The following is a 25712-nucleotide window of genomic DNA, read 5'->3' as shown; positions in this document are numbered from 1 at the left end:
TCAGCGAATCATGTGAGTGATCCTTAATTTAAGGCATGCGTAGCAACTCTAACAGCTGTAATGAAAAATAACCTGCTTTGGAGAAAATGAGAAAAAATGCTGCTCATCTTTCTCCTGATCGCTCGCTGCCGGCGGTTTTCACTCGATCCGAAAATACGTTAGCAAGTGAATGGTTGCTTGACAACGGGGAGTTAATTTTTCACGGGAATCGAGAAAATTATGGAAATACACTAAATCTGACCGCAGAGTATTTTGCATTCTAATTTTTGAACATCCTTCGTTGTGACACCGCTTGTCTTGGGTATCGTTTAAGTGTTTTATCCAAATATTTTGCGATAGTCCACTTAAGATAATTGTAAAAAATAAAGTTATTTTGATTTTGGGGATGGAGAATATTCAAAACAAGTGACCTGGCTACTTGAAGTAGAAGTAACACCTGCCGGCTGCACTTTTAAAGATTTTAATTTCCACGGCATAATTTTGAGCTGTAATAAAGACTAATAACTTTGTCACACGAGACCTCGAACATTGGAACAGCGCATTTGGCTAATTGATTAGCCTAGATTTCACAAACAGTTGAATATATATTGGGTATAACTAAGAAATAAGAAGTCACTTCTAGTCTTAATGTGACTACTGCGAGGAATCTACCCAAAATTTGAACAAGGGAACATGCATTTCGATAGATGATCAGAAAGAGGCTATTCTTTCGAAAGGTCGATCGTCGTATTTCGCTGTTCCCTTCCAAGAAAAATGTCAGTAAGCCGAGAAATAAACTTTCGCTTTATTTTTATCGCTATTTTCTCTGCTGATTTTTATCTACAGCAAATCCGGTAAGGCAGCGACCCCTAAAGGTGCTGTTTACATCTTGAGCCGACATGGCCGATCAATCCTGCAGCAAAAATACCTGAAAATGCAAATGAAGATCTTTACGTGCCGTCAGCCACAAAAGAAATTATTCAGCCTTCAGCTCATAAACACGCAATAAATGGGGTTAATAATTTAAAATTCTCACTCAGAAGCCTAAAAATGCTCATGTCACTTATTAAAATTAGGACATTTTGCGAGAAACAGCGCGGAAAAGTAGAAACAAGTCCGTTTTAAAAAATCTGGCAGACTTAAGAGCCTTTCCATATTAGGAACTGGATCGTGACGTCAGAGATTTAGCGGAAAGCCAAACGCAAGTAAGGTTGCAGATGGTTCGATGCAGCGAAAGGTAACATGGCGGAACTTGAGGGCGCTAAACCAAGGGGAATAAACAGGAGGGGTGCTTTTAAGCAGAAGAATGTCATCGAAGTTAAAGGCCATAAGTTTTTTTTTCGGTACCTGAAACAGCCAACGTTTTGTGGTCACTGCAAGGATTTTATTTGGCAAGTGTTCTTTCGTTAATTCTCTTATCCTTCATCTTTCATGAGCATTTCTTTTGTCGAAGATCTATGCTGGGTTACTTGTTTCCTCTTTTTTCACTTCCTTAATTGTGGTTTTGTTTTCTTGTGGTGTTTAACAGGGGTTTTATCGGAAAGCAGGGATGCCAGTGCCAAGGTATTGTGGTCAATTTTCCTATGCAGTTATAAACTAAGATATGTCGGATCGGAGACGCATAGACATTTGGGTACAATAGGCTTAAGCTAAAGCCGAGCTAGAACTTGTCAACTGTCAATAACATTGAGTTCATGTCTATACTACTCTTTTCGCAAATTTTATCGTAGGGTGTTCGTTTGTGCTTCACAAGCGCTGTTGTCAATTTGTGACCTTTTCTTGTCCTGGTGCGGAAACAGGCGCTAATGCCGAGGTAAGATGACTTCGAATGTCTTGAGAATTGCTTTTCTTTATTTATTATTTTTATTTTTATTTGTTTTATTTTATGTTTCTATTTGACCTACATTCTTGTATACAAGCGATTCTTTCTTCGCGCGTGGGATCATTAACTCTGATTCTGATCGCTTAAAACGTTATTGTTGAAGTTGCCTTTTTCTTGCAGGGTCTTGAATCAGCGCACCCTTTTAAAGTTCGCACCTACACTAGTCCTACATTTTGTGATCATTGCGGATCACTACTTTACGGACTCTATCACCAAGGAGTACAATGCGAAGGTATGTTATTTCTAATTTTCATTTTCTCTTCCGTTCATTTAGCCGCTAGCCCGTTGTTATTTAGCCACCCCATTTAAAAAGCTCAAACTTTTGTTGTTAGCTTCGATCTGTTGTGAAACAGGCGGTAACTGATTACAAATGCGTTGCTTTTGCAAAACTAAGGAAATGATTTACCTGTCGGATCGTCTGTGTGTTTGCAGATTGTCAGATGAACGTGCACAAGAGGTGCATAAAATTGTTACCGAAACTCTGTGGCGTCGATCATACGGAGCGGAGGGGAAGAATACACCTCAAAGTTTGGATCGAAAACAGCGCAAAGAGTCAACTGAAAGTCGAAGGTTTGCATAATAAAATTTGCATACTAAGCTAATGTTTAGTCGAGTTTATCCTCACAAGATTTTTGTAGTGTTTTAAACCGAGTGATGAATAACTAATTTATGAACGGCTTTTGTCAAGATCGACAGTTTTTTGGTACATTATTGCCACAGTGTTGCAATATACATTTACTTAACGAAAATGTATGTGATCTATATATCTCGAAAACATCTTGAAATAACGACAATACAGGTTAATACTGGTGACTTTATTTGGGCAGCCAAGCACGTCTTATTATTATTATATATTTTTCGGGAAATAAATATGAATTTTGCTTGTTCTTCAAAACAGTTTTTACTCAAGATTGCAGATCGGGCGGTCGAATACACCTGCTTTTTAAAACGTTCTTATTTTCTATTCATTGCGACAACCTGAGCATGTAAGGTGTTGGTTAAAAGAGTTAATATTTAAGTGAATTTTAATTGTCTATGGAGTCTAAAACGAGTGAATTTGTTGTGGTATGATTCCATCAGCTATACCACTTTACAGCGACTTATCACACATTCCTAGTGCAACTGGCCCTAGAAAATTGGGAAGAACTGAAATTTCAGAGGAGAGATTTTCAGTATTTATTTCGCGAATCGAATTCATCTTTCCTCTGGTGTGAAAAAAATTATTTATTTCTCTAACATATTTTGTTAAAAAATATCCAAATTTTTAATCAGTTTAACATCCTCTTGTAGGAGTAAATATGTCCTGCTTTGACTTCTTGGTGATTGATTTGGTGAAACATCTCTGGAAATTCACCAATGTGGTGTTACTATGTGAAATATTGTATATGAAGACAATAACATCCTTGGCCATTAGGTGCACCAGTTGTATATGGTCAAAACGCTTTTTTTCTTTAGGAGACCCATTCATTTTTAATAATTTATGCTACCGTCTTTTTAAAATAACAAAGAATCTGATAGTGGGCTATTGACTGAACATAATTTATAAGCAGATTTCAAGCTGTAATCACCTACTTTTTACAAGATTGAAACATGACAAAGTTACCATGTATACAGAACATTCCTCAAGGTTTTTTTTTTTTTTAAAGATCCATTAATTAATCTGACCGATATGTGAGGAAAATATGGCAATATTACAATAGATATACAATACAATTAGACTTATCCATGTGGGGTCTATGGCATTATTTTTTTTACCTTTTTTTCGCACCTTAATCTTTTTTGTTCAAAGCAGTGGAACTAAATATTTGGCCCCACGCACTTGCTTTTGTTGAAGATTTAGAAACTCTTTATTTGGTCCTGTGACACGTGAGACTATGAATTTACAGTGGAAAAAGAAAGTAATTATCGAACTGGTTAATTTAAATGTGGTACTTAATCGTAACCTATACGAAAGATTATCACACATCTGGAAGATAATTTGAGTCACCTAAAATTAGAAGGACTTATTCTGAATGTTGACACCTTTTAAGCTTATATCTTGTCTCAAGGGCTTCATCTTTGAGTTTTAGCAAAATCACCTAATAATTGTGAATTTAAGTAGAAAACAAAAATTTAAAACAGTCAGTTTGGTAATATTGCATGATGTAAACCATACTGCTGGCCATATTAATTGTCTCTGAAATTAGCAGTTTGGTTGGTAAAGAAGAAAGTAATGTTCTATGTAAAAAATAGTAATAGCCCTCAAATAGCATAAATAGTCTTTTATGCAAATGTTTATCTCAGACTGCATGTACATCTCAGACTGCATGTACATCTCAGACTGCATGTACATCTCAGACTGCATGTACAAAAAGTGTGTGATATAAATGTCATTATTTGCTGTGACCTCTGAACATTTAAGATTTTCATATCTTTAGTACGTGCCACAGTAACCAAAGTAGTTGCAGCTTGGAGTGCTGTCAAGTTGTGATCTCATTGTTTTGGTTATTTATGTTTCGTGTTTCACTTTTCTTATTGTGTGCAGAGGAAACCATTGTCTTGCTGGTTGATCCATTTCTAAGATAACTAATTGGGAAAGAAGATTGTTACCAATTACAGGCCCACATCAGTCAGTCAGTTGCAACTTTCATCTATTTTACAAGGGTTTTAATTCAGAAATCTAATCACAATAAAAAAATTGTAAGGAACTGGTCAGGAGGAAATCCTTCTTTTCCAAATTATCAAGAAAACATCCTAAGCCATTAAAATTGAGCAGGAGAATTATTTAATAAGTATTTTCTGCTAGAGGTTTAACCCAAACTTGTGAGGAATTTGTTAGTTCTGGGCATTAATCTCTTGGCCTTTGTCTTCCAAAAGTAGAAGGAACAAAGAAAATAGAAATGATGATTGTATTCTAAAGTATTGTTGCTTTTGTATTGATGCCTCAAGCTAGAAAAATAGAGAAGCAGCATGGTTAGCTGTGTAGTTGATTATGTAAATATACACACAGTATCCTTTTCTTTTCCTTTTTCCAGCAACCAAAGTTTATTTTTTGGTGAGCATGTTACCATTTGAAGTCACTAAGTGGCATCTTAATGTTAACTTGAAGCCTAGAGTTAGGTAAAAAAACAAGCTGTAAGATTTGAACACATTCGGGAAATGGTTTGTTTGACAAGTAATTTTGTTATTGATAATGTTTTCAGGTTGAAATAATTTTCTACAACATACACTTGTAGTGTGATAAGCGTTTTCCTTTGTCCAAGGACTGCACTGGTTAGTAATGTATTTGGAAAAAAGGCAAAGGCAAATCTTACTGGGATGAAATCATTTTAATTTGAAATCTGTTTTAAACTAAAAATACATTTGCTGACAATTATGTTCTGATATTTGCATACCACGCCTTTTAACTTGAAAGTTAATGTCTTCAGTATTGTTTCTAGCTCAGCTGTAAAGCTTGTGTTGCTTAAACATTTAAGGTCACTCGTAATTTGAAATTGAGTGTTGCATGTTTTTACATTGGCCACATAAAGCTTTGTTTACTTTTTATTTATATATATATATTTTTTTTTTGAAAAAGAAAAAGAAAACAAAAATGAAATAGAATAAGAGAGATGGTTAGTTTTAAGCTCGTTAAAGAAATAGAGGAAGATGTTTTTTATCTTGTCACAAGCATGGGACATAGCACAGAAGGTTCAATTCCTCATGGGGACTCAGAAGTTTTTCTTTGTCCCATGCTTGTGACAAGACAAAAAACATCTTTCTCCAAGAATGAAATAATGAAAATTATCTGAACTTAAATATTTTTGAATATTGGTTCAGCATTTAATTTAAACTTCCTAGAACACCTGCAAGCATATGTTTAAATCAGTATCCCAGAGGTCAGTGAAATTAGATGTTTTAATCATACACAGTTTGTTGGTATTCATATTGTTTTGTGCTTTATCGCATATTGGAGGAAAAAAGAAAATAAATATATATATATAATTATACTTTTACCACAGAAGATGCAGTCAAACAGAAAACATGGAAATTGTTGTTTATTTGACAGTATTACATCCAACCTTCCCATGATGCCTTGTAGTCTAATTCCTGGCAAAAATAAGTAGGCACTGCTATCTTAAGATTCTTTCAAACCTTTTACAACAACTTAATTTGGCAAGTGCATTCTTTATCTTCTGTATCATGAATTTTTATCAATGAACATTTTAACCCTTTAACTCCCATGAGTGACCAAGACAGAATTTCTCCTCACTCTATTTATACAATGTCATGCACACAAGTGATGGGAATAAAAAAAAATCCATTATGGGATTACTAATTGATCTGATACCAAATTCTCCAAACTAACATAATTGAGAATCATTTGGCAGATGGCAAGGAGAATTACTAATGAGATCTTGGCAGTTAAAGGGTTAAACAGGACTTCCGGCCTAACTTTTTCAGTCACCATTGGTGACTACCAGTCATAAATGGTTACCAGGAATAGCATTTTGGTTGTTAGAAGAAAATCAAAGAAAAAATATGCTTAGTGCACTCTAAACTTCAGACCACACTCCTCATTTTTTTAATGGAAAAAAGATAAAACATGAGCAATAGTAAACATGAAAATTGTTTAACTCAACTAGATTTTAACTAATAAAAACTGAGTCATGGCAATTTATACTACCAATGTAGGTGTCAAAACCGTGTTTGTCAAGAGTTTTAAAAAAGTTACCAAGATTGTAGACTGTTGGAATCTGGTCCAGATCCATTAAAAAAGAAGTTTGTGTATCTGTCGTGTTGATTGTGTCAGCTTCTTTATTTCCTGTAGCATGTTAAAACACAGCTGTGTACCACTACCCCTTGAAATATCATGGAATGTCCCTATGATCAATCGTGTTTTGTCTTTTCTACACTCACCTGAAGGTTAATGTCTAGTGTTTACCAAGAAAGTTCAAATGTCTTGGGAGATGCCATTAGTGTAATTTGAAAGCTTTATGTAGTTTACGTAATATATCCAGCAGTTCTTGCCATGAAAACTATGTTCAGGTTTCCATATCCAAAGTAACAGCCTTGTTGACCTAATTGTTCAGCAGTTTCCACAGCTCATTTGTCCCTAAAAATTAAGTAAATGTTGTGTTAATTTGTATACCTCAACTACATGTGCTATGGATGAAATTTGCAGTGAAACTTTAGTGACAATTTTGTTCCCAAACACATCTCTGCCACAGTACTTTCTTCTTTTTTTTTTTTTTTTTTTTTTTTTTTTTTGATCTTAAGGGATCTGAAATAGTCATAAGTGATTTTGCTGTTTCTTTTTTTTGGTGTATACCATATTTTTGACTCCCTTTTTATGTGTGCCATTACTTTGTAGTTCATGATGCAAAGAATCTTATTCCTATGGATCCAAATGGTCTCTCTGATCCTTATGTCAAGATCAGGCTGATTGACAACACACAGGAGGACATCAGCAAGAAAAAAAATGACTCAGACAAGAAAAAAAAATTCAAAACTAAGGTTGTCTATAAGAACCTGAACCCAGAATTCAATGAAACTTTTGACATGTAAGTTACCAAGCCTTTGTGTTTGTTAATCTTAATAATGGTTTTAGATGCAAGCTAACACACTCTGGACTGTTTGAAAATGGACATTTCCTTTTGTTACCATTGATTCTTGCTTTTGTATACCTGGTATGTTCCTTTTTTTGTAAGGCTGCCTCCAGGAACATGCAAGATAATGGGCATCCTTTGATATGATTGGGTATTCCATCTTGCCCCCTCAAGATCACTTGAACTCAGAAGCCAAAAACAAAAAGCAGTTGTAATAGGTTTACATGGTCTAAAACTTGTGCAAAACATTTTCTGTTTCTTGCAAAATCTTTTGTGATTTCAAGCCTCATTTTTTAAGGACAGTAACAACAAACAAAACCACAACACTCTTGTAAACATACGGGTACAACGCAATTCTCCAAGTTGATACAATGCCTTTGCTGAAATACGGTCTTCAAGCCTCTTCTGGCCAAGCATGTCTTGATTAGATATTGTGTCTGCAATATTGTTTTTTTTATTGTTGAGTTACTTTGGTAGGAACCTGCCATATTAACCCCCTGCTTGGTCAATAATGGTCAATTTATAGCATTAATAACATTGTCAGGTTATTATGTTGGATTTTGCCTGCCTTGAACAACATTTTTATCCTAAAAATTTGATAATTTTTCTACTACATCTTAGATGTGGTCAGCTAGTCCTTAACGATGAGTGGTCGTTGTTGTATTAACTTAGGATCCATTGAGTGTGGCATTTCCATTATCCATGAATAATGACAAGACTTTATTGCCACAAAAATTGCTTGCGCATTCAAGACTTATCTGATTGGAATTTTCAGGCTATTTTTATCCTTTTGTTTCATTCCCAACATTTTATTGTTAATTCTCCTTACTGTCTGCCATACAATTCTTATGCAGTCAGCGCAGAGAATTTGATATCAGATCAACTAAAATCCCCTAATTGATTAATAATTTTGCTTCATTCTTATCCCTTGTCTGCTTTATATTCTGTTGATGTTGTAAGGAGAAATCCTGTCTTGGTCACTTATGGGAGTTAAAGAGTTAAGGGACTGAGGGATTTTTAACAATGTTTCTTTTCTCTGACTAGCACACTGGATACTGAAGATTATAATCGTCGTCTGTATGTTGCTGTTTGGGACTGGGACCGAGCGTCACGTAATGACTTTATGGGTTGTTTGTCATTTGGAGTGTCTGAGCTGGTGAAACAACCACAAGAGGGCTGGTTCAAGCTTCTAGGCAAAGTGGAAGGAAACTTTTATAATATTCCTATCATTGATACTGATGGAGAGGGCCCAGCAGTGTTGGAGTTAAGAAACAAATATAAGGTAATTATTTGGGGTTGTGTACACTTAACATGTAAGTAACTCTTTCTGAGATCAAGATGGTTAGGCATTGGCTTGGTCATTTGTGAGAGGCATTTTTACCTGTTATTGTCAATGAAACAGGTAAATTGTTTTGTGGAGAGCCTAAATTCATTTGCTCTATCATTCACTTATTTGTTTGTTATCTACATGTACAAACAGTAATTCATAAGCTGTCTGCAACTTCTCCTACTTGCTCCATGGCCATCTATAGGTTAAAACTATGTTTTGTCAGTCAGGTTTATTAGCATTCATTTTTCATGCTGGTATAAGGTATATTTACTAGGTATCTGCAGTTTAATTTGATAGCTACATGATCATTTTGTACACGACATTAAATTTTCTTGTTATTGTAAAGACCTGAATATTATCTTATGCCAAAGAAATGAAACACCATATGCTGTCATAAGTTCTGTGCAGTATAAAGTTTTACTATCAATCTTATGTAATGGTACCATATTTATATCATCTATGTCTGGTTTCTTTCTCTTTTACTGCTCTTTTAACAAAAACTGACTTCAAATGGGTTGGGTCTACAGGTAGCTTGAAAACTTCAGGGTTCCTGCAATAATGATTGAACTTTGCTTTTTAAAAAATTGCCTGTTGATTGTACATAATTTTCTTATTATTTCAATTAATGTTCAAGCCAAAATAAAGTTTGTTGTTTTTTGTTGTTGTTGCTGTTACGGTAGCTTTAACACTTTATCACTCTAACCCTAAGCAGAGCAACTATGAATGCTGTTATTTTCTCAGGTTATTTAATTATTATGCACCAATACATACTGATTAGCATTTTCCTTGATCTTCAGTTTATGCAAGCACAACTGAAAGAAGAAGAGGAAAGACAGGAGAGAGAATACCAAGCAGTACAAGCAAATCGCTACAAGGGAGATGGTACCAGATACAGGCCAGAAGATTTTCACTTCCTCAAAGTTCTTGGCAAAGGAAGCTTTGGAAAGGTTTGTACAAAAAATCTGCTGAATTATTTTGATTTTATGTTCCCAGCACTGACTGATAACAGACAAATTGAATCAAAGGTAGATGACAGAGCTCAAGTTTATTTGTGCGGGTAAGTAGACTTCTTGCAAACTTGCTGCTTAGGAAAGTTATATTGCATTTCCTGAAATGCTTTTGTGAAGAGAGCGTCTCTTAAGGATAAAAGAAATCTATTGTACAGCTTCCCCCTTTTGGAATGGAACACAATCTGTCTTCTCTGGGACTTTCCCCTGTCAGGAAATCATTGGCATTTATTCGAACTGCAGTGTTTAACCAGACAGAGAATTTTTGAGCTGAAGAATTAATTTATTTGAATCGTAGTTTTTATGACTTGTTCTTTGTGTTTCAAGGTCATGTTAGCAGAGCGGAAAGGCACAGATGAAGTATATGCCATCAAAGTTTTAAAGAAAGATGTCATTGTTCAAGATGATGATGTGGAATGTACCATGACAGAAAAGAGGGTGTTGGGCTTACATGGCAAACCACCATTTCTTACGTCTCTTTTTTGCTGTTTCCAGTCATATGTGAGTTATTTAGCAATAATATTACTTGAAATACATTCTTTGGCACAGTTTTGTTCAAAGGAGAGAGTGACATATGTTCACCACTGATTAAATATTCATTAGTTAGTGGTATTTGTGACAAACTTAATAATATTTAACCATTTCAAGATCTCACTAGTAGTTCTCCTAACTGTATGCCATACAATTCTTATGAAGTTAGTTTAGAGAATTTGACATTGGATCAACTAATAATCCACTACACTTGTAATTGACATTGCTCTTTATTCCTATCACTTATCTGCTTGATATTGTATTGATAATGTTACTAAAAATTATTTCTTGGTCACTTATTGTAGGTAAAGGGTTCAAATCTTATTGAATTCAACTTTTTTTCCTTTTTTTTTTTTTTTAGGACCGCCTCTACTTTGTGATGGAGTATGTTAATGGTGGAGATTTGATGTTTCACATCCAGCAACATGGCAGATTTAAGGAGCCTCAGGCTGTGTACGTTTTGAGTGAAGTATTATAGTACATAAATTAGTTACTAGTCGTTTCATACCCAGTTAGGGCATTTTGTGCCCAAACAGTTAAATCGTTTTGTACCCAGCTGATAGCAAGTAAGTTGTTTTGCCCAGGAACATGCAAGATGAGAGGAATCCTTTGATATGATTGGGTCTTCCATCTTGCCCCCTCGCTATTGCTCAAGCTTAGATTTAAAAGCCAAAGAAATCCTTATGACAGGTTCATATTCTGTGAAACTTTTGGGAAACCTTTTCTGCCACATGGGAAATCTTTTGCAATGAAAACCAAGTTTGAGGACAGTAACAACAACCAAACCCACAAAAAGCTAGTGAACATGCATGTATGTACAGTGCAATTCTCCCAGTTTGCTTAATAGTTTTGCTGTGTTACAGTCAAAGTGATACTGTCTTTGCAATAATATTAAGAGAAAAATTGATAAACGTGTATGCAGTCAAGAGGTGGAAAGATCAGACTGCATGTGCACACATTTCAGGGGTACTTAATACCTGAATAATTTGTCCTCTGTGTGGATTTTAGTTGCTGCCTGTCTCTTTTGCTCCCTGGTATATTGGTGTATTCGTAGGTTAAAAATTGTTTTATGGTTAGAAGGACAAACGTGTTGAGTGAGCTATTCTGTTTTGCATTATAGTTTCTATGTAGCGGAAATTGTCCTTGGCTTGCTGTTTCTACACAAAAGAGGCATTGTTTACAGGTACAAGTTATTACTGTTTACAATGTGTATCACTATCTTGTTCTCTGTATATTAACCCTTTACACCCCAACATCAATGTTCATATTCTCCATACACTTCTCTATACATCCCCTTTGGTACTGACAAAGAGAATTCGTGTAACAATCAAAACTTCATTGGTTGCTTATCATTTTCGTTATTCTCATAATCCTAACGAGTGGTTCAGCGGTATTACTGTTCGGAGAAGTTAGATACTGGTCACTTTCAGGGTTTACAGGTGTAAGTCACTCTCTTAGCTGTAGCGCCTTTTAATAAGTATTAACCCAGGGCTCCAAACTCAAAACTTTTGAAAATCGTTCTTTGGCGATGACCTTAAATCTTAAAATGGTCTCCAAAAAGGAAATTTTAGTGTCAAGATAAACAACTTGAAACGCCATTTTTTCCTGTTTTGTTGTTTTCGTTTTGCTTTTGCCATAGCAACGAAAGCAGTTGTAGCTTGGAGTCCTATGAGCTGTTAAGGCAACTTAGACAAAAACGTATATGCCTGTGAGTCACTGTTAACGTTGTTGTATTTTTTATCCATGTACATACAGAGATTTAAAGTTAGACAATGTCATGCTGGATAGCGATGGCCACATCAAAATTGCCGATTTTGGTATGTGCAAAGAAAATATGATTGAAGGAAAGACGACAAGAACATTCTGTGGCACACCAGATTACATTGCTCCTGAGGTAACTCGTGATATTGGTGTGTAGTTTTACGAAGATCTTTTTGTCTTTTGTTGATATTCAGAGTGCTTTTGGACTGAGTCAAAAGAAACCATCGAGGCCAATCGGCGGGTAAAAAACTGGAAGGGGGAGCTTTTGAGAACTCAAAGGAAAACAAGCGAATTATCTGTGGCGCACGAAAGCGCGAGTGACCTAGTCAAGGTTGCTACCTGTTTTCCTCCTGATTGGTTGAGACGGCGACGCGGGTTATTTGGACCATTCACAGAGCAGCCGCTTAAAAATAACTTCAACTCCTTTTACAAAATTTCTTTGTCTGTAATCATTCAGACGGGGGAAGATACATGTACCTCTGAAATCAAATTCCCCTTTGCACGATCCTGTCATGCTCCTCGAATTCTAACAAACTGTGTGCTTGTGTTGCAGATTGTGGCTTACCAGCCTTACAGTTTTTCTGTGGACTGGTGGGCTCTGGGAGTTCTAATTTATGAGATGCTGGCAGGACAGGTCAGTATGTTGGAATCGAATTTTTTCGAAGTCGTATGGCACTTACTTACAGTCAGTTCCCCTCCACTAGATATCAACGAGTATTCTTTGCCCAGAGTTTCGATCAAGTCGAGGTTGAATTGAATTTTAACGTCGAAGGTAAAAGCGAACGAGAGTAAAACCCTCAAAGCATCAACAAGGACAAAAACCCACAACAATTTCAACCTGAGATGTAAGGTCTAGGAATCGAATTTGGTAATAGCGGTGGAACGCAAGCGCTTTCAACAACGCACCATCCCTAAGTCTTCGCTGCTCCTTGCTTAGCAGAATTCTTTTTTTTATCCTCAGTGTTAACATTTATTCACTTATTTGAACACTTTTTCTCCATTTTTCCTTTTTATTCACATAGCCACCTTTTGATGGGGACGATGAAGATGAATTATTTAACTCTATTCTGGAGCACAGCGTGTCGTACCCCAAGTCTTTATCCAAAGAAGCAGTGCTCATCATCAAAGGGGTACGCTTTACACCTAACTGAATATGTTACACTGCGTTTAGCGCGTTAGTTTCGTATCCAGACTTCGTGTTAACTGTTGTACGCTTGAGAGTCGAGGTGCTTTGCAATCGTTTTAATGGTTCAAAGCTTAAACCCGGCCCTAACTCGGTTCGCTTTGTAGAGGAAGTCCTCGGGGCCCTCGTTTAATTTCTCTCACAGAGAGAATCCACGACAGATTCGAGGTTTTGAGCAAGTGGTCCATACACTTCTTTTTAGCGATGAAATATTACTCCATCCTGTAGGACGACGATCAATCCTCATAAGTACTTCATGCCGATGCCGCAAAAACCAGTTTGATCACCGATAGCTATGCGAGCTGATCTCGACTCCACCCTTAACTGTTTCACACGTTGTAAAAAAAGTGAGAAGGTGTAAAATGTCACTGAGTGCAGCTCAAATTAAGCTACCAAGCTGTTTTTTTTCCTCTTTGACGTGAAGTCGTAGCTTACATGTGTTATTTGATTCTCTTTTCTGTTGTAGTTCCTGACCAAACACCCAGCCAAACGTTTAGGCTGTGGAGAAAATGGAGAACAAAGCATCAAGGATCACGTGTTCTTCAGGCACACAAACTGGCTGAAACTTATGAACAGAGAAGTTCAACCTCCCTTCAAACCAAAAATTGTAAGCATTGTAATGTACATGTAGGCTAGTAAACGGTAGTGAAGTATTATAGTCACTATATAGTGTATGGTACACTGACGTATGGCGTAAGATAATTTAACCAAATGAACGCGTTAGCGCAGCGCACGAGTTCGTTGTGAGTTTTGGCAATGATAAGGAAGATTCGTAGAAGTGGGCCAAGCATTGATTTGTCTAAAGGGGGTAAGTCTCAAAGAAACTGGGGTGCTCTGTCGATAGGGAGAGGTGGGGGGGGGAGGGAGGGAGAGGTGGGGGGGGGGGGAGGGAGGGAGAGGTGGGGGGGGGGAGGGAGGGAGAGGTGGGGGGGGGAGGGAGGGAGAGGTGGGGGGGGGGAGGGAGAGGTGGAGTATTACGCGAATATTGTTTTATCAACTGAGTCGACAATGTAAGTTGACCGCCGTAATGAGCTTCTAAAGCTGACGTTTCGTCAGGGCTAATGAATATCTGCTAATTTTAAAACAAAAATTTTTTAAATGAACTGTGTATTTTGTAACCACTGAGATTTCCTTTACTCGGTTCCGATTGGATGATCTAGTGGAATTTTATTCTTTTACGTGCCATCACAGTTTACTCATTGCTTTGTGCATTTGTCCCTCAACAGAAATCCAAACGCTCCTTTGACAATTTCGACCCAGAGTTCACGGACGAAGCCGCCAGACTGACACCTTGCGACAAATCCTTTATCGCCAACATCAACCAGAATGACTTCCATGGATTCTCATTCGTGAATCCTGCTTTCCCAGCGAAAGAGAAAGAGCCATCGAGCGACGCTGACATTAAAGTTTAAGAATTATTGATTAATTTACCTAGCTAGGTGATGAAATGTATTCGGGAGATGTTTCCGGTTTTGCGCTTGCGTGAAATGGTAAGGTATTTCTAATATTGTTGAAAGAAACACAAAAATGTGGCTTGCCCATGTAATTAAGATGTAAGTATTATTCCTTAAGAAGCGAGCTCAGACAAGCTGATTTTGTGGTGCGGTTGTAAATGTGAACGAAAGGGATGCAAGTAACATGTAAGGGAAAGCTTTTTTCCTATTTTTTTTTCTTCTTTTTTCTGATCGTTCTAAAACCTCGACTCAGTATTCACAACGGCCAATTAGAAACAAGGCAGATATCAAAATTTCACCGAGAGTTCAGTGGTGCGGGCACAGGGAAAGGGGTGGGACATTTTGTTAAAAGAGGTGGAACCAAATTACGATTGGTTTTAGGTTTTTATCTGAATGCTTGGTTGAAGGGGAGGGCTCTAGTTTTTTATTTACTGGTAAGACTGATATAAAGCAAAACAAATGCAATCTCGCATGGCTTTCGACTACCGCTTGAAATTTGAGTTGTCTATAGGTAATCGGCCCTGCTGCATGCGTCCTGTGATAAGGATAAGTTGGCTTGTTCTATGACTGCGTTTCATTTTAGCACAATTTATCTCGAAATAGATAAATCCAATTTGAATAAGTTGTAATAAATATGTGTTATGTATGTATTGTTGTATGCATAATGTAGCTAGGAAGCAAAAACATAGCGTATCCATTCTGGGAATTTAGGGTGATATAATTGAGTTGGGGTTTTACTTTGAATTTTTGCCTTCTTTTGGTTTTCTTATTTTTCCAAATTGGTGTCATGAAAATCAGGGTGTAAAGGAGAATTGTATTTTTTCCACTGGTTCCTTCATAGTTTCTGCCCTGTGGAACTGATTGAATTGCAAAATGTCTCAATTTTTTGTCATTATTTTGTTACTGCACACTTTGCGGCACCTTTTTTGAATGATTAAAAGGGTGAATTGTTCCCAATTATATGACATTTAGCCAGTACTGGTGAGTTTCCTTTTTCTTGTGCTATGAAAATTTAGATAGTTATTGATTGCATCAGGAAAGCTGTAAAATATAGCGATTTATAACACGAAACTAGTTTCAGTGACACTGTACTTAGCCCTCTATTGAGTTTTAACTTCCGGTAGTTCGTGAAGATTCCTTTAAATTTACTAATTTCTAAAGTTAGTGACTGCTAAGAAATGTCCCACGGTGCTTTAGTTGATGCATCTACTGACGTTAATCTCTAAGAAGAAGTTTAAATTAAAAAACTTTTAGCCTGAGGTTGTTTGGTGAAAGACCCAAAAAGTTTGACGTAAGTTGTTTTCCAAGGAGTAAAACAGATGAACTTGCAAGAAAAGGAGATCTGGATCGTCTTCTTAAATATTGTAAAATCTTTTTAGTTTTAGCTTCTTCTTTGTTGTGGAAAATTTTTTATTCTAATGATTAAGGGTATGGGTTTTAGGCGTGGCATGAAGACGAATTGCAAAATGGGAATTTAATTGATCATTGTAGTTAGTAGGACATTCAGAAAATTCAAGAGTTGAACCGCTTATGTTTCCCATTAGGTGTTAATATCAGCTGTTGAAATTTCTTTCTTCTGATTGGTTCATATGAAGATTATTTGTTGTGAATTGCCTTCAGTCGTCGTTATGTGTCTGTTACCCTTCTAAATTATTACGAGACTGCTGCAAGTTAATTTGGACATCAGAGTTGTGATGCTATCGGTTGTAAATTAGTTAAGAGAATTAGGTGTTACGACAGGATGGCATCCTCAAGCTGAAGTGAGAATAAATTCTCTTTGAAAATTTTTTCGAAATTGAAATTGCGAAGAGAAGTTACGTTTCGATTATTTCTTTAAGTAGAGTGAGTAGAATTGTTTTTAGTTTGACTATTTTGTTCAAATACCAGATGTAAAAAAAATTTCCTTATATTTCTGTGTACTTCAACTTAATGCTTAGAGCGTTTTCTCATTCCAGCAGAGTGATGATCGCTTATATTTGTGGCTATTTATGAATTATGGAAATTTTGGTTTCCTTGTATACGTTAGCAATAACAGTACTTGCTACGCTGACTTTTCACAATTAATATCTTTGTTGCGAATTATGGAACAAAAGTTTTCAGTATTGTTAGCAATTGTTCCCTCAAGTGGAGGTAAATATCCACCATGTTGCACCGAAACTTTTCGTATAGACCACAAAAAAAATTAAGAAAAAAATTGTTTATTTCTGACAATATACCAATAAATGGTTGGGAATTAAACTCGTGACGCGCAATTTTGTCTCCTCGGCTTCTCGGAAGTGAATATTACTAGCTTATCTCTTCCAAAGTAGCCAATCAATACGCGTGAAAAGCAGTATTTAATTGTGTGGTATATACTATACTTAAATAATCCAGGCACTGTACTGCGGCATCGATGTAAAGTGTTAAGCTAGGTGGCAAGGAAATTCATAGCAATTCAGTTTAACAGAGTCACGCAAGTACCAATTAATTCTTGGTAATTTAAAATTTCTCAGGAGGGAGATTAAATAAAGAATGTGTTGTGAATGTTTATTAAAAGGCACAGTCGAGTTGCAATTATGTCATTCTCACCGAGTTTATCAATACACTGCCGAGTTGAGTACCTATGCATAGTAATATGCTATTGCGTATTCCTTAAGACTGTTGTCTGCTAAGTTTGGTATCTCCCGAGTTTAAGCCTAAAATCACCCACTGTTCGTGATTCAATGGATCACTATTACAGCTCAACTTGGGATATATCGCGGGTGACTCACTCTTTGGGGTACTTACGTTGGATTTTACAAGATTTCGATTAGCAAGTAACCACTTTTTCTACTGAGGGGAGATTCCGTCTTATTTTAAACGTTTCCGTCTAGATTCCGACGGTTCCCGCCAGTTTCCGACAATCTCGACTTCAGAGGATTCGTCTGATTTCAGACACTGCATCCAATTCCGGAGGGTTCCGTCTGATTTTCGATGGTCCAGTCCTTCACGGACTGTTCCGTTTCCGTTCGGTCTGTTACTTCTCTTCAAATAATTCCATCGCATTCGTCCGGTTACATCTTGTTGTGGACGGCTCTGTCCGAGGTCAGTTGGCTCCGTCTTTATTATCATTACAATTGCTGTTATTTTTTTCACCATTTTAACTCCCTACTGTTTTAATTATTATCCTCAATGGACGGCTAGAAGGTTGGCGAAGGGTTAAATTCAGTTACTCTGGAATTTCATCGGTTTGTAGTTGGTCGCCTGATCCTGGATCTTGTTAACCCTTAAAACCCTAAGAGTGACTAGCATCAAATTTCTCCCTACCATATCATCCCTGAATCACACGTTAACGTATTGAGAATAAAGGAAATGATCACCAACGACAAGAGCTTTTGATTGGTAAACAATTTCTCCTTGTTGGCACCTTACGAAATGCATTAAGAGCGTTCTAGAGAATATGCATACTTATTTTTAGGATGTAAAGGGTTAAATGAAGTCGAACTGAAGGGTGGTTACGTGAAAAACGGCGGCTAACGAGAAAACGGCTGCGGTTTCTCTCGCATCAACTCTTTAGCTCGTGCCTAATGCCTGAGAGCCTGGCTTGGGTTATTCGGTCACGTGAACAAATCCTTAGTCGCCAGGTATATCCTGAAAATTACCAAAACCGTAGGAAAAAAAAAACAGAGCAACTCTGAATCTAGATCTCTATCTTCTGAGACTTATTTGATATAGAAAGGAAATCATTTCTCTCTCCCTTTGTCTTGCGGTGTGTGTTTTTGTATGACTTTCCAAGTCTTCGGAAGCTAACCCATCATAACAGAAGCAAAGAATTGTTTTAAAGTTTCTGCGTTCAGCGTTTGTATTTGAGAACCCTTGGCAACGACATCTGCTGCTTCAAGCAGTAGGGCATACTTTTCTGCATTTCATTTTCTACAGAAACCTTTCGGAACAATAGATAACACAAAAGAATCTCTTAAAATTGTCTTAGAATCATTGATATGGTAAACAGGATTTGTTTGTTACCGCGTATCCATGATTACCAAAAATAACCTTGCAATTTAGTCTATTAAATGATAATTCGATGTTGTTTGTCAGGACTAGTGGGAGGGATTGAATAACGACAGAAACGTTCACATTAATTTAGTGTTGACCATCTTTTGCGGGCAAAGAAGCTGCGACGACTTGTGTTGAATGCTAGTTACCAAATCGACCGTTAGTTAAATTCAGTCGGATAGTCTTTGTCATGGAGAACTGTCTATAAATCATGATAACCTTAGTTTAGTTATAACTGGACTCATGCTTGTTTACCTTTGATTTATTTGTACTTACTTACGAAGCGTTTAAACGCACCTTGGTACGAAAACAAATAACAAATAGCGCACTCGAACGTCTTTCTACACACTGTGGTGGAATCAGTTTCGCCCGGACGTTAAAAGACTTTTTAATTGATTCTTTTGTAGGTTCTTTGATTTAAAAAATCGGTGGCCTGATATAGTCCACTTTACATATTGCAGAACCTGCTATTTAAAGTTATCAGTTATTGTTCTTGTGTCCGTGCCCCCGGATTTAATTTAATAAAGCCATTCCTAATTTTTCAGATATTTAACACTACCATGATCGTTTCCTGGAAACGAACTACGAGTCATGCATAATTCATATCATAATTGAGCGTTTCTTGTATACCTAATAATCACACTGCAAAACAGAGGAACGCACTTGTATGTTTACTCAGAGATTAGTTTGATCGATGCTCGTTCAGGATAGGAATGCGTAAAACTTGACAGATATGAACCGAGTGGCACCAGCTAAAGGTTAGTCTGCAAGTGATATTGAAAGCTATCGGTGCTAACAGTAAGCATCAGTGTTTTGGAACTGATATTCGACCATCATCGTCTTCTAATTTTGTACAGATTTTCGCTTCATTGAGTTGACATCCAAATAATTCTCCCTCGGAAAGAACGTTCTTAATGAGTTTTAATTCTCACGAGGAGTTTTCAGTTATTTTCTACAATATATTAAAAAAAAATTGTTTTCATTGATAACGCAGATTTAGAGAGTGGTGAAGATTTGGAAGACTCTTTGAATATAGACCATTTTCAATCAGATGAAGCGGATACCCCTGAACCACAGACTCAGCGATCGCGGGGAAATGTCCGCCCTGAATCAGGCTTCAGGTCAATCCACATTCCCGCGGGCAGCACAAAAGCTCATAGAAAAAGCTCTTTACGACGTGCTTCCTTGAGGAATGCTAACAACGACCTTGAGCTTAATGCCTTAAATGCCGATGCGGCTGATGAATGGTTACCGACTCCAAAGGAGGTCACTAGACGTATGTCTGAAAGGAGGCTATACAGGTCAGTTTTTTGTCATTTAATTATTGGGAAAACATGGCTTCGAAACTGTAAACAGTAGCGCGATGGAGCGCGCAGGACGGCTTTAGAAGTGTTTATGGCCTTTCGATCTCGAATAACCTCTCGCTTCAGAAAGCTCCACAGTTGTTGTTCACAACCTCAAACCATCGTATGTATAAATTGGCCGGTCTATTCTGCATTTGGCTAGGTCAGAATGAGCAGTTATCTTTGCTTGAGAAAGTTGTTTGCTAATCAGCTTATTAACGTACCATTTAGACAAATGTTCAACTTATAAGGGACTTAACTGCATGGCTCCGTTTGGATATCAAAATGAATAGACTCACAACACACCTGCTGTCTGATTAGGTATTTTTCATCTCTTTCCATTAATAATAGTTCATTTAAGAATCGACCCGGTAATTTCTTGCGCCTTTCAACGAAAGCTGTTATATTTTCGCGAGGATGCAATCTTTCAGAAATACATAATATGCCTTTACAGCACTGGTAAAACGAATAAAAATATTTATCTTTTAAGTCTCAGTAATCTGCAACGAGGGATTCACGAGAGGTTTATGGCGTCACTACTGCCAATATTACCGAACTCCACAAACAAGTTTTTGTAAACTTGTTTTCGAGTATAATCTCGTCCTCCAAATTAGCTTTCGGTGTAATGGCAAGTTTTCGGCCTGTGTCGTGTTCAGTAACGAAAGTGTTTATTTGGCATGGTTGTTAGTACACTCATTAGATTTTTGTTTAAATCTTTGATGGACTTATCATAAAGAGGCTCGGACGATAAGGTAAATAAATTGAGATTTTAAGACACTTCACCTTAACCAACGTACATGTTTGGCATCTTCGTTTTAATCTGGTCCAGAAATATATTTAAAATGCTGGAAAATTTTATTGACTGCTGAACAATGTTTTCAATTGCGCAAGAAATTTTAAATGAATAATCGTAACACCTTGGGGAGTTTGCGTCTATTTTTGCAGCACGTAATTGTATGTGGATTGTTGTTTTGCATGTCAAAAGAAATAAATCAAAGCAATTGATAGTTCTCTCGCCATCAGGTGCACTCCATGTCCGATTTAAATCGTTTGAAAAATAAATAAGAGGTTATTTTCCACACAAAGTAATTAGTCTTTATAGAACCTGTTGTGCTGCGTGGGCGAGTAGGTAGAACATTTTGCAATTAGAAGTTGCTGAATGTCAATAAACCGCTCAGGTGTCTTTTGTAGAGCTTGTGTTCCGAGCGTTAGCCCTTGCTCTGAAACATTTTGCAAAAATCCCAGTGGATCTCATTTTGAGGAGAGGAAAATAAATTGAGAGGAGAAATCATGGACAGCTAAACAAATTGTTCGTCCCAATTTTTTTATGTTCTAATTTCCGGAGGCTAACTCATTCCCTTCATATTTCTCCCTACGAATTAACAAGCTTGGGATTTTTTTATATCTTTGCTCTATTAACTGACACGAGCACACAAGTTTAAAAACATTCTGAAACCGTCTCTCCAAAAATCGATTGGAGAGAACTGGTAGTTATCCGTCGTAATTCAGATTGTTAGGCAAGCGGTTAGAAAACCTTGTTAGCCTGATCGAGTGTAGGTAGGTCAGTAATAATTAAAAGAATATGGTGAGCTCCCTCAACTGTTAAGTAACATTTTAACTTGATTACGAACTTGAGGAAGGCAGATAAATGGCATTGATAACTATTGAAAGTTTGAGGTCATGAGCTTTTGCCCAACATCGAAGCAAATGGCCAGTAACGGGCGTTCAGTTGGTAAACGAGGCGCGGTGAGGCACGATAGTGAAAAAAAGGGGGCTTGGGCGCAATCCTTTCCAAGTAATCTACTTTGGAAGTCTCGTGCCACTTGCGCCTCGTTTATTAAGCTTCGGTTTACGGACTAATTAAACGCTCGCTGCAGGCAGCGGAGTGGAGCCAAGGGATGACGCTCGAAACATCACCTTTCCGATCTTCGTTACAGCGTGCCTCTGTTGAATCTACCAGAACACCACATGAATCTTTGATCTCCCCTTTAATCTTGAACTTAAATCTCACTTGTGATCGCAATAATACCACAGTTTCCCTTCAAGAAAATATGAATCTTTTGTATTATAGGAAGTCGATCAAAAACGCTCAAAGATTGAAAAAACAGCGTATCTCCAGATGGAAAGCCTTCAAAATGCAAATCGCCATGGTAAGTAACGTTACCTATTGGCGACTGACATGCACCAAAAACATTTCTCCGCGCTGATTGGCCAAGAGAAATCTTCATTTGCTTAAAATGTATTTTCCGCAGTACAAATATATGACTTTCATGTATTCTTATCACACCTTCTCCATCTACGGGTATATAACGAACTCACAATTGACCAGCTCCCAGTTGGCTTGATAGCTCAGTTGGTTAGAGCGCTGCACCGGTATCGCAGAGGTCATGGGTTCGATTCCCGTTCAGGCCTGAATTTTTTTTCAGGCCTTATTTCTCAACTGCTTAAGTTGAGTATATACTGCGATGATCTTCATTTGCTTAAAATGTATTTTCCGCAGTACAAATATATGACTTTCATGTATTCTTATCACACCTTCTCCATCTACGGGTATATAACGAACTCACAATTGACCAGCTCCCACTTGGCTTGATAGCTCAGTTGGTTAGAGCGCTGCACCGGTATCGCAGAGGTCATGGGTTCGATTCCCGTTCAGGCCTGAATTTTTTTCAGGCCTTATTTCTCAACTGCTTAAGTTGAGTATATACTGCGATGATCTTCATTTGCTTAAAATGTATTTTCCGCAGTACAAATATATGACTTTCATGTATTCTTATCACACCTTCTCCATCTACGGGTATATAACGAACTCACAATTGACCAGCTCCCAGTTGGCTTGATAGCTCAGTTGGTTAGAGCGCTGCACCGGTATCGCAGAGGTCATGGGTTCGATTCCCGTTCAGGCCTGAATTTTTTTCAGGCCTTATTTCTCAACTGCTTAAGTTGAGTATATACTGCGATGATCTTCATTTGCTTAAAATGTATTTTCCGCAGTACAAATATATGACTTTCATGTATTCTTATCACACCTTCTCCATCTACGGGTATATAACGAACTCACAATTGACCAGCTCCCAGTTGGCTTGATAGCTCAGTTGGTTAGAGCGCTGCACCGGTATCGCAGAGGTCATGGGTTCGATTCCCGTTCAGGCCTGAATTTTTTTCAGGCCTTATTTCTCAACTGCTTAAGTTGAGTATATACTGCGATGATCTTCATTTGCTTAAAAAGAAATGTAATAATAAATAATAGAATCGTCAAAATGTTTTGTCTCATAATGTACGCTTTAGAACACACTTAAACAACAGAAACTGTATCATAGTTGCACATCCGTAATGCGCATACGCAATTCACAGAATAAAGTTTTAGAGGTTTTTTCGCCCGGCCGCCATTTTGGCAAAACACATCGCGGGTTTTTGATTGACTACCTTTCCTTTTGATATACATCAACCACTGGCCCAGACCATCTCTGTAAACAGTTCAACTGAGCAAAAGTACCTTGGATTCTCGAATGTTAATGTCCGATTAAAAAAAAATTTATGAACATTCCAGAGTGTAATCAAAATAAAGAAGCAGGACTGAATAAAGTGACAATGGGAAGCTTTGATATGAAGGAATTCGTTTTGTGATCATTTATTTCTAGAATAGGGAATTGTAGGATAACTATCTCTTGAATCAAACTGAATAAATCCAACTTGAGCTAAATGTCAGCAGCTCACCTCAGAAAGCATTTATTTATTACGTATTACTGAGTTTTTTTCACGTTTCTAATTATCCTATATTGACCAAAACAGCAGTTTCAGAGTGGAGTCGGGATTACGAGCTATGGAAAGGACATCTAAAACGTGTAGAAGGTACACAAAAAGGACCGTCAATTATAGGCAATCATATTTGGATGCTATTATTGTTGTGTTTCATAGAAATCTTAAAAAAAAAGAAACATCATCATCAGGCTGTTTTTGGGCATTTTTGTCTGATTTTAATCACGTGTCCAATTTTAGACACCAGTATACCATTTTAGACACTAGTGCTTTATTTTAGACGCTAATGTCCAACATCAGGCACTAGTGTCTTATTTTAGACACCAGGACATCAGTGTCTGGTTTCGGACACTAGTGTTTTTGGACATAGTGTCCGATCTTGGACTCTATAGCCCGATTTTAGACATGGGCGTCCGATTTCGAACACTAGTGTCTGATTTTCGACACTGATGTCTGATTTTAGATACGAGTGTTCGATTTTAAACTTTAAAACCTTGTAAAGTGTAATTTATGACCAGTTAGAAAATGGGCGAGGTAAAATTACCATCTATGTTTCACTGCCCCTTTTTGAAATGTTCATAGGCGGTATATGACCCAACTGACCTCTTATAATCAATCATTTTATACCAAAAAAGGTATGTAGGTTGGTCAATGAGATTCCAGAATTCTCTTCTGTATTGAACACGACATATGAGTCATATTGGTTAATTTTTTTTTCTATCGCATTATTGATTCATTTATTTTTTGGTTTATGAACGAAGGCAGAGAAATCCAAAGTTATTTTTAAACTATTTCGCATTTACAAAGGAGGATTCACTGATTCTTTCATCTATTTCCTCTGAAGGTCGCTTCGGAAATGGAGTATCGTCCTTCTTTGTTTTTCTCAAGTTACTGTTTTTCCTTAACATGGCGACCTTCATTTTGGAATTTGGATTCGTTACATTACCATCAGTAATCATTGAGCCAAGCACAACTTCAAATTCGTGCACCTTTACCATAGCCGAGACGCAACAACGAAACACGTCGAGTGCTGCTGTTGCTGCAGGGTATGAAGTTGCAGATTTTATTTCTGGAAAGGTGAGTTTTTCTGGCAGACATCAGTGAACATTTTAGATCACTTTTTGATTAAGTGTTGACAAAGAAAACTCAAAGTAACCGCAACAGCCAATCAGAGCTAAGAAAGATGTTGCAAGGAGCCAATGAGAACTTACCTGAAACGGTGCCTGAAACGCGGGTAAACACGGGTGGCCATGTCGCAATTTGTGTTCGTTTTGAATCTGATAAGTCGCGAAAGAGGCGCAAGTTTTTTGGACTAATCAGTAAACGAAGTAAAGTAAAACCAAATCAATTTCCGATTACTTTCGACACTCGATTGAAAACAGATCTATCGCAACAAATTGCACTTGATTTAAAAACAGGGAGTTAGATATATAGCAGCGATTGAGCTGAAGAAACCATAGAGTAAGGAATTACCTTTCATTGTTTCCATGTGTCCTCTATCAGTTGCAATTATTAGTAGAATGGCGATGGTAATCCGAGATATGCGTTGCTTTTCTTCAAGTTCTCTCTTTAACTGGTTTAGGAACCCTGCGTCACTCTGTCACTTACTAATCAAATGCAACCGTAGAAGACCTTGACCACTCGTGTCATTAGCGTTTTCCTGGATAACGGGCTTGTGTTTTCTTTGAATTTGCTGTAATTTCCTCTTCATTCTGATTGGCTGTTCATTCTTAGCGCGTTGGTTTCTTTTGAATGACACTCAACTGAACGCACCTTATGGCGGATTGAAAGTTTAACATAGAAGCGGCCAAGGATAACAACAATTTTTTCCTTATTGTTGACTTTCAGGGCTGGATAAGTACAACACTGATGTTTTACGCTGGATACGGGGACTCAGAGTTG

At 37.3% G+C, this 25712-nt stretch overlaps 2 protein-coding genes across 2 annotated transcripts in view; both read left to right on the top strand.

Moving 5' to 3' along the window:
• The first annotated feature begins 1013 nt into the window (after window positions 1-1013).
• Window positions 1014-17247, top strand: LOC113672482 (calcium-dependent protein kinase C). The gene is made up of 16 exons (XM_027188771.2): window positions 1014-1370; window positions 1508-1542; window positions 1710-1792; window positions 1982-2093; window positions 2294-2431; window positions 7194-7383; window positions 8473-8710; window positions 9556-9705; window positions 10093-10266; window positions 10658-10749; window positions 11417-11479; window positions 12052-12190; window positions 12611-12691; window positions 13080-13187; window positions 13707-13847; window positions 14467-17247. The coding sequence occupies exons 1-16, from the start codon at window positions 1222-1224 to the stop codon at window positions 14650-14652; spliced, it is 2079 nt and encodes a 692-aa protein (XP_027044572.2). The 5' UTR covers window positions 1014-1221; the 3' UTR covers window positions 14653-17247.
• A 2626-nt stretch (window positions 17248-19873) lies between these two features.
• LOC113672481 (transmembrane channel-like protein 7) overlaps window positions 19874-25712 on the top strand; it is an 18450-nt gene continuing 12611 nt past the window's right edge. Inside the window, 5 exon segments of the mRNA XM_089183945.1 lie at window positions 19874-20009; window positions 22123-22201; window positions 23844-23903; window positions 24655-24887; window positions 25659-25712. The exon segment at window positions 25659-25712 is cut by the window's right edge and continues 95 nt beyond it. Coding sequence (XP_089040071.1) covers window positions 22171-22201; window positions 23844-23903; window positions 24655-24887; window positions 25659-25712 — 378 coding nt within the window. The 5' untranslated portion in view covers window positions 19874-20009; window positions 22123-22170.

The sequence above is a fragment of the Pocillopora damicornis genome, chromosome 10 (genome assembly GCF_964200805.1).
Source record: "Pocillopora damicornis chromosome 10, jaPocDami1.2, whole genome shotgun sequence".
NCBI classification, from domain to species: Eukaryota; Metazoa; Cnidaria; class Anthozoa; order Scleractinia; family Pocilloporidae; genus Pocillopora; species Pocillopora damicornis.
The sequence above is the reverse complement of the archived record's forward strand: the minus strand, read 5'-3'. Positions and strand labels throughout refer to the sequence as shown.